Below are 12,433 nucleotides of genomic sequence, written 5' to 3'. Positions count from 1 at the left end.
TGAATAAATAATTTTTAATACGGAGCTTTAACATCTTTGCACGCTGACTTTATCAGAGAAATAGTGTTTTTGCATTTGAAATTGTGAAGCATTTTTCATTAAAAATAATTCAGAATGAAACTGTATGTAAATTATTAAGCAATAAATTCTTATTATGCAAATTGTCCCCTCTCTATTTTTCGAGTAATTATGTTCAACAAATCAACACTGCGTTAAAATATTTTTGACTTTTCACTTTCTCACATACGAAATATGCAGAGACATTTTTGTAAAAATTCAATCTTGAAATTTTGATACATTTCCACCTTTTAAATTTCTCAGAGTCCAAAAAATACTTTTAAAATTTTGATGACTATCAATACGATAACACAAAGACGGTTTAAATTAGATTTGTTATATGGCCTTAACATCATATTTTCAAATCTCTATTAAATTTTCAACAAACATTATTCGGGGGAAATTTTGTTCATTTGTCTATCAGAGTGCAGATTAATAGTATACTACATTGCATGTAGAATTAGAAAGATCGAATTATAAAGTACAGAGTTTTAACTTCTATTGTTGCTACTTATCACCCTTGGATTGTGAACACCAATTCTAGAAGGGGTGCAGTAGTTTCTGAGGGTAAAGATCTCTGAGCACACAAGGACAGAAGTCTGACTTCTAGCTCATATGAAAATGACACTCACTCATTCACTTGCACAATTTTACAGAGAGGCTCTTTCACACATCTCACAGATAGAACACGGGGTGAAGAACAAGTATACCCGAACCACGACTCAAACCCGGGACACCTAGATCACGGGAAAGACGCACTCCCCCTAGGCCAGGACACCGGCTTTTATATTTTAGCAGCTTTTATATACCGCCTTTAACTTCTAAATTAGAGATACGTATCAAATTTCAAGTGAAAGCCGTCCTCGAGAGTTTGTCAATTTGTGCATGTAAATGCGATGACTCAAGAAATGCAACGATTTAGATAAGTGAAGGTTGGCATAAAATCCTATTGTTTGAGCTGCAGTTTTATAAATCAACAGATTGAAAACTGGTGTTCAAAAGATATTCTTCGATATTATTACGGAGCAAAACTGTCCATGTGCTGGGTTCTGAAAATAAAATTCTGAGCACTCAGGGTATTTACAACCTTGTTCAAGGTCAACATTTTTACAATATTATAAAATGGACCATTTGTTCGCATGAGCTTCAATGTTGGGACAGCATCCTTAACCCTTCCACGACAGACGTGTCATTTATGTATCACCAAAAAAAGTCTCTCACAGCTGGGCGTACCACAAGTGCATTTCTGGAAATCGAACTCATGGGACGATGATGCATATGTGCATTCTAAACTGGAACAATTTTTGAATGTCACTTGGTTGCACCCAGAGTCCATTACTTTTGAAATAATTATAGTTTTAGCATCCTGACGTTTAGATTGATCATATTCAGCCTCTGGTACTTCACTCTTCCGCTGTTGCGGGGGAGTAGGGGGGGGGGAATAAGAGCAATGTGAATAAACAAAACTAGAATGTATAACCGTAACTAGTCTTTTTGGGTTCCTTTGTATTTGGCGTAGCTTTCTGATACATTTCGGGCACGTGGTTTGTCAGAGAAAGAATGTGCTTGTATTATAAATGAACTAATAATCTAAAAAAGCAGAAAAATCACAACATTGGGACAAGCTTTGTTTTTGAGGATTTTTTTTCCCCAAGTTAGGCTTAGCGATTTAAACCCCCCCCCCCCTTCCTGTGGGATGATTCCTTTTGGCGTACGCTCTATCCCGTGCGTGCGTCTAGGATAGAGACTTCCCGTCCCGAAAGGATAAAGGATTTCACTATTAAAAATTTCACTGCTAATAAGCAATTTTGTTTTCCTTCCTTGATTAGGCATGAAATGGGCAGAACGTATTCTATATATGAATTAAGACTATTTCTGCATTCAGACAAAGCCACAGTTTTGTGCTTCTGCAATCTTTATATCTTTCTTGACCATTCTCTTGCTCCTAGAATCATATGGATTAATAAAGAAAAGTTAGGTATCCCACATGTTTTTGTGATTTTTTTGAGTGCGGACACCAGTGCGCTTCTATTCTGATGAGCTGTTAACAATTCAACTTCTTAAATGTATAGCTATTAAACGGAGTTCTATCTCAAACTGTTGTTTTTGACTAATAAACAGTTTAACCGTTTTAAAGGCAGAAAGTTCGCTGCTGAACTTAATCCTCAGAGTTCAATTTATAATTCCATAAGGTGCTAACATTGCATCCATTTCACAGAAAATACATGTAATTCTAGATTCGTAAATAAGGACAGAAGTAATATGTTAATCTCGCATTTGTGGCAAGTTTAAAAGGTATGGAATGATCTTCACATCAATACTTTTCAAATTATTGGAAGATATAGAATTTATATATAGTCTAAGTACTTCTATATCATTTTGATCAAAACCAAATATTTCTTTAACACGTCCGATTCCGCATTTTTGCAGGGAATTTGAAAATTTTTCTTGACTTTTAATCATTTTCCATGGTGATGACACAGATAAAGTTTTGTGTTTCTAGGTTAATTAGGAGAGATTTTAGAATTAAATATACCTAGAGCGTCCACCGGTGCCTTTTCGACACTACGGCAATTTATCATTATAAATAGCTGTCGTTCAACAAACGATAGTTCTCTTAGTAAAACAAATTTCCCAAAGTACTATCGCACATTTGTTTGACTTGAATGCAGTATTATTGGGCTCACAGAGGAAATGAATCAATTATTCTAAAATTCTTGTGTCTAAGTGTTTTGTTACACATCATTTGCTTATCTGCTCATAAAAAAATGTCATTCGATTTTCGAACCTTGTGCAGAGAAGACACCCAGAAACGATGTAACATTAAAAATATTGGATTAAAAAATCATGTTTGCAAAAAAAAAAAAAAAAAAAAAAAAAAAAAATCTTTTTAGCTTAATCATCTGCCTTAAAATCCTACACTGTATATTACTCATTCAATTAGAAAGAATAAAAATAAATTCTTGCTAAGTATTCGCCCTGACAATAAATCAATTCATCAAGAAAGAAAGACAAAGATAAACTTTCTCTTGTTCGGACAATTTCGGAAAGGTGATTCGGAATTCAACCAAAACATTTTATATAAATGAAAATGTTACAATAGACAAAAAATTGGAACAACAACAACAAATAAACCATTTAAATATGGAATTAAAATACTGTCTTGATGTGATTCTATGATACACAATTTTTTTCCGGCGTCCTGGCCTACGGGTAGTGCGTCTTCCCCGTGATCTGGGCGTCACGGGTTCGAGTCCTGGTTCGGTTATGGTTGTTCTCTACCCTGTGCGCTTTCTGTGTAAGAGCCTCTCTGCGAAAATGCGTTGTGCAAGCAAGTGTGTGAAGCCTCGTTCCTACGAGCTGTACGTCTGCAGTCATGGCACACTTTCCCCTATTTCCTCTCTCTTACGGTTTTCCGAAGTTCTTTGATGTCTATCCAGTTTACCAATAATTTGCGGGAAACTCCGGATCGCGTCCAAAATCATCAAAGAACACCGGAAAACCGCTAGAGAAGGGAAGCAGGGGAAAGTGTGCACAGGTCGTACGAACGCGGCTTGAGTGTCATCTTTATATGAGCGAAAGTTAGACTTCTGCCCTCGGGTACTCAGGGGTCTTTAACCTCAGAAGCTACTGCACCCCTCTTTCCCCAATTTCTTAATTAATTTGAAGTGGCGTTCGTGCAAGGGGGATAAACAATAACAAAACCGAATCCTTATTTGGTTCATACTTATATTAGAAAAAGGACTCCAGTGAAAATTAGAAAAATAAAATCGTGGCATCTAACATAGAGGGCACACTTGCAAATGTGATAATTACATTTTAAACAAACTCTGCCAACTTCTTTTAAAACAAAATGTTATTACGCTTTGAATTATGAAAATAATAATAATAATAACTTCCTGGTTGAAGACAAATAAATGGATACGAAGCTAAAGTTTTTACTTTACAGATGATACAAAAGTTAATTATATTCAGGAGAACGTCAGAACAGAATGTGTTATAATAAGTCAATAAGTAAAAGACTATACAAAATCCCACAAATGATAATATTATGGTGTCCCATAAAATTTTTTTCTATATCTAATATGAAATGAATACACAATATTTACTGTTTAGGATATTATTTATTTTGTTATACAAGGTGTTGCTGAATTCGACAGAAAAATTCAGAAAGTGATAGTAGGCATCAGGAGGATAAAGAATCACCATACAACATGGGGTCCCAAAATTGCAAAATATATAAAGAGTCTGAGAACTGTTGGAAACTGTAAAAAATTAATAAAAAATTACAAATTGTGTTTAAACTATGAATTTTTTTAAGTGAAAGCACATTTTTAAAAGCTTTTTTCATGCTGGCAACATGGGGATTTGATTATCTAGGGGAGGGTCGTAAATTACTGAAAACGAAAAAGTAGTTTAGAACCCATATTTGCAAAAATATTAAAATTTGAAGAAAATTAAAAGCTTGAAAATGTAAGGAATTTTATATTCTATAATTTGATATAAGTGTGTAGTGTGAGAATTGAGGAATTTTAAAGATATTGAAGAAAAACTAAAAGGGAAGCCAGAAAACATCTCTGCAACACCAATTCCAATGTTCGCAGAGAGCGTTGCCAAATTCGAAAGACAAATTCAGAGCAAGGATAGTAGGCATTAAGTTGATGAAAAATTACCAGAAAACATAGGGTAGCATGTAACGTTTTTCAATGAAAATCACAAATCAAGTGAAGTCCGCACTCTGGATGCTTTATGAAACACAGGCACTTTTCTGCTAGAGTATTCTCAAATAAAGACGGTATTACTCAAAAAAAGCCGGCTTTACGAGATAAGATGTCTTCAACACGATTGCGAAAATTTGATCATTCGGAAATCCCCACATCATCATCTCGTCGAACTTACAAAACAAGTTCGACATTAACATCTGGGCAGAGTCTTATATTTGTTCCGTATTTTCTACCTGAACGTCTCAGCGACAAAAAGTACCTTGTTTTCTTCCAGCACGTTCCTCCTGATTTACTGCATGGAACACCGACAATTTGTTTAATGCATGATGGAGCACCAGCACACTATAGGTACTTTCATGAAATCTGACTTGTTGTTTGCGAATGAAGTATAACGACCATCAATTCTACAATGCTAATTAATGAATACTTGCTCGCTGCTTTTATTTTTCTGGAACGAATGAAAAATTTACATACGAGAAGGCTTCTTCTCGATTACCTTGTTCACGACCTTCGTAATACAAGGCCTCACAACTCCCAACGCGTTCAGCCCGTGACGTCACGAGTTAGGATGAATTTTCAGGAAAATTCTAAAGGTAGCTGGTGTAAAAGAGTGCGGTTAGTCACGGTAGATGTTGGCGTAGCGAAGTGCGGGTAATGTGTTACTGGTTTTATTTAAAAGTTTTCTGATCTTTTTTTCATATTAATTTTAATTTATTGTAATAAAGATGCCTAGTGCGTGCTGTGTTCCTAATTGTAAAAGTAATTACACGAAAAATAGCCCCAATATTTCAGTATTTTCGTTTCCAAGAGATGAAAACACTAGAAGAGCATGGATCTCTGCAATAAAGCGGGACAATTTCGTGCCAACTAAATATAGTAAGGTAAGTTTGATTCTTTTTTGTACAATTTTTAGTTAATTAATTCTCTTGAACTGTGAAACATTTAAAATTATGTATAACTTCCATTTCTGTCATTTTGTTTTCTCTACATTTAGTTGCTTATGCTTCCAATTACTTTGGTATTGTTTGCTTGAGCTAAATAAAAAATTTCTTTGTTTTATTGTTACTTCTCATAGTCTTTTTTTAATTTGTTCTTAATATTTAAAATGTTTTGTTTCTGTATCTTTTTAATTATACTTCATATATATATTTTTAAAATTTGACTTAAGCCTAATATTTGTTTCATATATGTAGGTCTGTGCTAAACATTTTCCAGAAAATCAGTTTTTAACTGTTAGAGAAGCGTTTAATACCAGTACAGGAGAACTTATTCAAGTACCAATGGAGTATAAAAGGTAAGTTTTTTTTAGAAATATGTAATAATTATCACCAAAATCTTACAAAGTACTTAAGTGATTTACTGTTATTATACTCTTATAAAAAAAGTTTAAAATCATCTAATGAATAATAAAACTTAATTTTTTATTATATATATCATGACTATAGATTGTAGCAAATTAAATTTATATTTTGTTCTAAAATATTATGTAAAAAAGTTAGATATAGTTGTAAAACAATATGAATTGCATGCTCATATAGGTTTAGAAAATGTAGTTTTTGTTTATAAATCATCAGATTATATATAAAACAATTAATATTTATTATTTTTAAATATCATTAGTTATACACAATCTTTAATTATAAATGAATGCAACTTTTACAAAATATCTTAAACTTTTTTTAAAAAAGTAATGAAAAGTTAACTTTTTTTTTAAATCAATTTTTCATACCTTGTAAAATCAATTGATTAATTCATGTAGAATATTGTATTACTTGAATGGTAGTAATAATAAATAATTATTTTAGATATTCCAACACAATATTGAACTATTTATTTTGGATGAATAAATGTTTCTGTTGATTTTAAATTTTATTATTTAATAGTATGATTTTATTTAATACTGTCCAATATACGTTAGCTTTCAGTTTATGCATTATAAAATTACTAATTTTTTTTTATCTAATGAATTTCACTTTTTTTTTTCTAGGCTTGTACCTGGTGCTGTACCTTCAATTTTCCCTAATTTACGCTCATATTTTTCCTCGGAATCAAAAGCAAGAAGAGAAACTCCAATGGATAGGGCAACACGTAAGGATATGTAAAACTTAAAAACAGCTTTAAATAGCAGTCTCCAGGACATAGCAAAAAAAGAGGAGTTAGAAAAAATCAACACTTTTTCTGATTTAATTTTAAAATTTAAAAACTTTGAATCAAATATATGGAGTGTAATTCAAAAAGCAAACGAAATAATTTTTATTTGTCTAGACACTTCTCAAGCTCCTAAGGTAAGTCATTCTTTATTAATTTCTTCCAAATTAGAAGCCCATGCATATGTTGCAGATCATGAGGTTAGAAGTTTAGGCAATTTTTCTTTTCCATTAGTCATAAGTAAATCAGGTACAATTATAGAAATCCTAGATCATTTAGAAAATTTTATGTATGAGTTAAAAGGGAAAATTGAAGTAAAAGATACAGTCCAGTTAATATGCAACTTATTAAAGGCCCTTTCGGAAAATTCTGAAGTTAGCTCGCAAGCAATTAATTTTTTGATGGAGCAAGTTTCTTTTCTTGGAAATAATAAATATGCACGCAGATATTCATCTGATATAATGATATTTTCATCTTTACTGTATACTATAGCACCATCTGCATATAAATTCCTAAGACAAAGTGGATATTTGGTTCTGCCTCATCCAAATACTATAAATCATCTGTGTTCAAAGTATAATGTAAGCCCACAATTAGAACAGCTAGATTCATATTTTTTGTTGTACATAAAACAGAAATTTAAATATTTGCAGGAGAAAGATAAAATTGTGACTTTATTGCTAGATGAAGTTCACATAAAAGAATATTTTGAGTATAAAGGGGGTTGTGTAACGGGCATGTCGTGTGATTCTGAAGCTTCTGCTTCTAGTGCCCAAGTTTTTATGGTCAAAAGCATTGCATCCCAGTATATTGTTCATGTTCTGCCAGTGCATTCCATATCAGGGGAAATTTTGCATGAATTTATTAAGAAAATCATTATTGGATTGGAAGGTATTGGGTTTACAGTTATTGGTATTATTACTGACAATAATTCAGTTAATAGGAAAGCTGTTGGACTTTTTATTGATCCGCTAGAATTATCTTATTGTTATTCTCATCCAGTTAATAAACAAAGACCACTGTTCTATGTTGTAGACCCTGTTCATTTGTTCAAGTGTATGAGAAACAATTGGTTAAATCAAAAAAATGATGGGAAATGTTTCTTCTATCCTAATTTTGATTTGGCTCCTGAGGTAAAAGATATAGCTAACTTTAAAACAGCTCGATTTTCAACTATAAGAGATTTGTACAACTTAGAATCGGATAGCTTAGTTAAATATGGTTTTAAATTAAGTCTTAAAGCACTTGCTCCATCAAACATGGAAAGGCAAAACGTTCAGTTGGTTTTGAGTATTTTTAATGAACATGTTGCAGAAGCTCTTGTTGAATTAGGAGAAAGAGAAAATTTAATCTATTCTAAGGATACGTCTGAGTTTTTAAAAATCATTATTACATGGTGGCAAATTGTTAATGTTAAAACACCGAATAAAGGTAAACGCTTAAACAATAGGTATCAGGAGCCATTCACTTTTGATAAAAAGGACATTAAGATATTATTTTTAGAGAAATTTTTAAAATGGCTTGATAATTGGGAAGACATGAAATTTAATACTGGGACATTTACAAAAGAAACAAGGACTGCTTTAGTTTTAACTACCAAAGCTTTAATAGAAATTTCATCTTATTGTAAAGATAATTTTAAAATGAGTTATATTCTCCCTGGCAAACTTCAAACAGATGACTTGGAAAGTAGGTTTGGCTGTTATCGCAGATTAGCAGGTTGCCAATACAATATTTCAACACAGCAACTCTTTGAATGCGAAAAAAAATTAAGAATTCAGTCTTTGTTGAAACTGTCCGTTCCCAGCAAATCTTTCGGCACCTTTAAAATTACAAATTTTGAAACAGATGATATCTTTCCGGATTATGATCCAAGCTCTTCAATTGCTTTCATCGACCTTAAAGTAGAACCAACAGACATTTTGAATTTGCAAGAAAGCCTTCCTGTTTTGATGTATCTTGCAGGGTATTGTATTTTTTCTGTTTAAAAAAAATCTTACTGCCTGCAAATATTTACATCAGTTAGATAAAGAGATAGAATTATCCCCAGAACATGAATATTTAAAAAATTTGGATAGGGGTAAACTTTCTTTCCCGTAAGAACATATTTTAAATGCAGTGCTCTATAATTTTACAGTATTTTAAAAAAATATGCGACGAATATGAGTCTGAATTCCTAAAACTTCGCGATCAAAGAAAAATAGTTTCTTGCCTTACATATTCTATTCTAGAAGAAAATGAATTCTGTGATAGTGGAGCATGTGATGAAGGTCATCAGTTTAATTCCATTATCTGGAAAGTTGTTTGGTGCTCCACAAATATATTTTTAAATAATTATGTTAAGAAAAAAAATGATAATTTAGCTAAAGCTTTAGTTCAGAAAAAAAACCTAGCTGTAAAGAAAGCAGAAAAAAGAAAGGAAAAAAATTAAAAATTACTAACTTGAAAAAGAGGAGGGATGATAAAAATATTTCATATTAAATTTTCAAGCATAACAAGTAATATCAGTATAAATTGTTAATTGACTTTTATCACAATTGTTTCTTTTAATATTGTTATTAACTTTTATTTATAAATTTGTATTTTAACTTTATTTAATATTATAACTATTTTCATTTGTTTGTGTGAAATTTATAATAAAGTTAAGAAACAAAATGTATTTTGTTATTGTCTCTGAAAATAAAATGTTATGAATCAAATAGTGTGTGATTTTTTATTTGTGTTATCCTTTACTGTTACTTCAGATTAAGTATAAGTGCACTGAAATGTGAAATAAGATGTAATAAAAGCTAGTTTATTAAATTGTATGAATTACTAATATATTAAATGAAAACAATTCTTAATGTGAAAAAACCAGGTGTGAAAGTAATTCTTTTTTATCAACAGAATTAGTTGGTGTAAAATTTAAATCTGATATTAAATACATTAATGTTTTATTTGAAAGTTCATAAGTAATTTGAGAAGTAAACAATTATATGTTAGTTTATAAAATACATGTATTACCTGTCACTACAATAAAAAAAATCATCAAAAGCTTTAAAAAGTCTTAATGATTAATTTAATTTCAAGCTTTAAAAAATATTTTCAAGGAAAAAATAAAACGATTTTTAACAGCTTTTAATAAAATAAAAAAAACTATTAAAACAAGAAAACTAACAATACCTCAATGTATATATCTAATAAATTCACATCTTCGAAAGTTTGAATGTTATTAAATGGTCAATACGCTATAGAGGACTTTTAAGATTTTCTATCATGCCGTTTCTTTTATTCACACGGGAAAAAATAAATCTTGAATTTTATGAAAGACTCATGTCTTAATATTAGGAATAGTAAGTTATTTTTAAGTGAATTTAAAATATACCTACACATCAAGGAAGAAAGCAGGATTCTGCTCACGGCAGGCAATCATCCTAATTGTGTGACGTCACAAACTAGTTGTGAGGCCTTGTATTACGGAGGTCGTGCCTTGTTCCTCATCCTCGCATTCATAGGGCCATTCTCTTTCCTAGACTTATTATCTTTTCGACGTCTATTTTTGTGATTTTCTCTGAAAAACATTACCTGCGGCCCTATGTTTTCTGGTTATTTCTTCTACTAAATGCCTATTATCCTTGCTCTGCATTTGTTTTTCGAATTTGACAACTCTCTCTGCGAACATCAGTACTGATGTTGCAGCGATGTTTTCTGATTCACATTTTAATTTTTCTTGAATATCTTTAAAACTTCCCAGTTCTCACTCTATATGCTTATGATTATAGACTATAAAATTCCTTACATTTTAAAGCTTAAATTTTTCTTCAAGTTTTAGTATTTTTGCAAATATGAGTTCTAAGCTATTTTTTCGTTTTCAGTAATTTACGACCCTAGATCATCAAACCGCATATTACCAGCACGAAAAAAAAACTTTTAAGAATGTGCTTTCATTTTTAAAAAATTCGTAGTTGAAGCACCACGTGTTATTTTTTTATTAATTTTTTACAGTTTCCAACTGCTCTCCCACTTTCTATATTTTTGCGATTTTCACCAATTAAACGTCGTCTGGGACCCCATGTTGTATGGCGATTCTTTATACTCCTGATTCCTACTATCACCCTTCTGAATTTGTCGGTCGAATTCGGCAATACCCTGTATAAGAACCCTTTTGCACTATTAGAAGCCTCATTAGGCCTTCTTTCCAAAATGGTTGCGTTTTGGACAAGAAATAATCTTTGGGATGTGCTTTTGTTTTGCTGATGGATTTAAAGCGCTTATCGCGAAGAGAATATTTTAAAGACATAAAGAAGTAACTATCCGATGGAGCGAGATCTGGAGAATAGGCAGGATGCGGTAAAATATCCTAATCAGACTGTAAGAGCTTCTCTCTTACGACTAATGCAATATGTGGTCTCGCGTTGCCATGAGGAAGAACAGCGCCTCGTCGATTCATTGCCGTTTTTTTTTTTTTTTGCTGTGGCAGCTGCCAATTGATCCAGTTAATGACAGTATTTCGCTGAATATATGGTTTCACTTGAGGAAGGAGCTCTAGAAAATTGCGCCTTTCCAATCCCATGAAATGGCCAAAAATCTTTTTTTGATGCAGTCCCGGCTTTGCGACAGTTGAAGGTCTATTGTCCTTACACCGCGTTTTCTATGCACATTTTCATATACAATCCAAGTTTCGCCTCCAGTGATAAGCCTCTTTAATGTCGTAAATGTCGCCTTTCTCTACCCATGTTTAGTGCTGTGGATGAAAATCTTAAAAGAGACTATGGCACAAACGAAACGTGCAGCACCTTTCACTACATCGTTCTGGACACGATTAACAACTGGTCTTCTTGTGCAATTTAGTTCTAACCTGTTCTTATTTCTGCAAACTAAGCCTTTTTTTTCTCTCAAACAGCGTACTGTTATATTCCCCTTACCTTTACTTAATGTGGTTTGATGATAAGGTGATCTGAATGTAGTCAATACATGTTAACATTGTTTCTGTATTCCGTTTTGGACATTTATTGTATTAAATTTAATTTTTTCCCCCGGAAAAGGCACACTCTGGTGGACATTTTGGAACTAATTTTTTTTCTTCAAAATTCAGTGAGCGCTTGTCATGTATACAAATTTCGTTGCAATCTGTTCCCTAATTTGCGTTGCAGGGTGCTGTTTATAGGGAAAGTTTTAATGTGCAAGTATCATAAACGCCATATCTATAAGTTCTGTATAGCATATTATAGTTCAAATAGGAAATATAAAGGAAATAAGACCTAAAAAATGCTTTAATTCGTTTATTTAAATTTTAGATGCATAAAATTTATATGTATTTGTTTATATCCTTATATTAATTTATACTTATATCTTTCTCAATTTTAATGAGTTTATTGAATACTGAAACAACTTTATTTTATCTTTAAAATATTTGATGTTCGGATGACAATAAATGCGAACAGAATAGCAAGTTTGACTGCCTTACACGACGCTGCAACGCATAACTACAAGCAAGAAATGTGAGATGTGCTATGAACAAACAA

The 12,433-nt window shown here is 31.9% G+C and overlaps 2 protein-coding genes across 2 annotated transcripts; both read left to right on the top strand.

Annotated features, from left to right (window-relative positions):
• The first annotated feature begins 3,324 nt into the window (after positions 1-3,324).
• On the top strand, positions 3,325-9,272 carry LOC129975589 (uncharacterized). The gene is made up of 3 exons (XM_056088652.1): positions 3,325-3,355; positions 4,818-4,889; positions 7,422-9,272. Exons 1-3 carry the CDS (start codon positions 3,325-3,327, stop codon positions 8,915-8,917), a joined length of 1,599 nt encoding a protein of 532 aa, XP_055944627.1. The 3' UTR covers positions 8,918-9,272.
• LOC129976130 (THAP domain-containing protein 2-like) lies at positions 5,409-7,480 on the top strand. The gene is made up of 3 exons (XM_056089531.1): positions 5,409-5,662; positions 5,975-6,075; positions 6,769-7,480. The coding sequence occupies exons 1-3, from the start codon at positions 5,507-5,509 to the stop codon at positions 6,881-6,883; spliced, it is 372 nt and encodes a 123-aa protein (XP_055945506.1). The 5' UTR covers positions 5,409-5,506; the 3' UTR covers positions 6,884-7,480.
• Positions 9,273-12,433: the final 3,161 nt, after the last annotated feature.

The sequence above is a fragment of the Argiope bruennichi genome, chromosome 7 (assembly GCF_947563725.1).
Source record: "Argiope bruennichi chromosome 7, qqArgBrue1.1, whole genome shotgun sequence".
NCBI classification, from domain to species: domain Eukaryota; kingdom Metazoa; phylum Arthropoda; class Arachnida; order Araneae; family Araneidae; genus Argiope; species Argiope bruennichi.
This window is presented reverse-complemented; position numbering and strand designations above follow the sequence as displayed.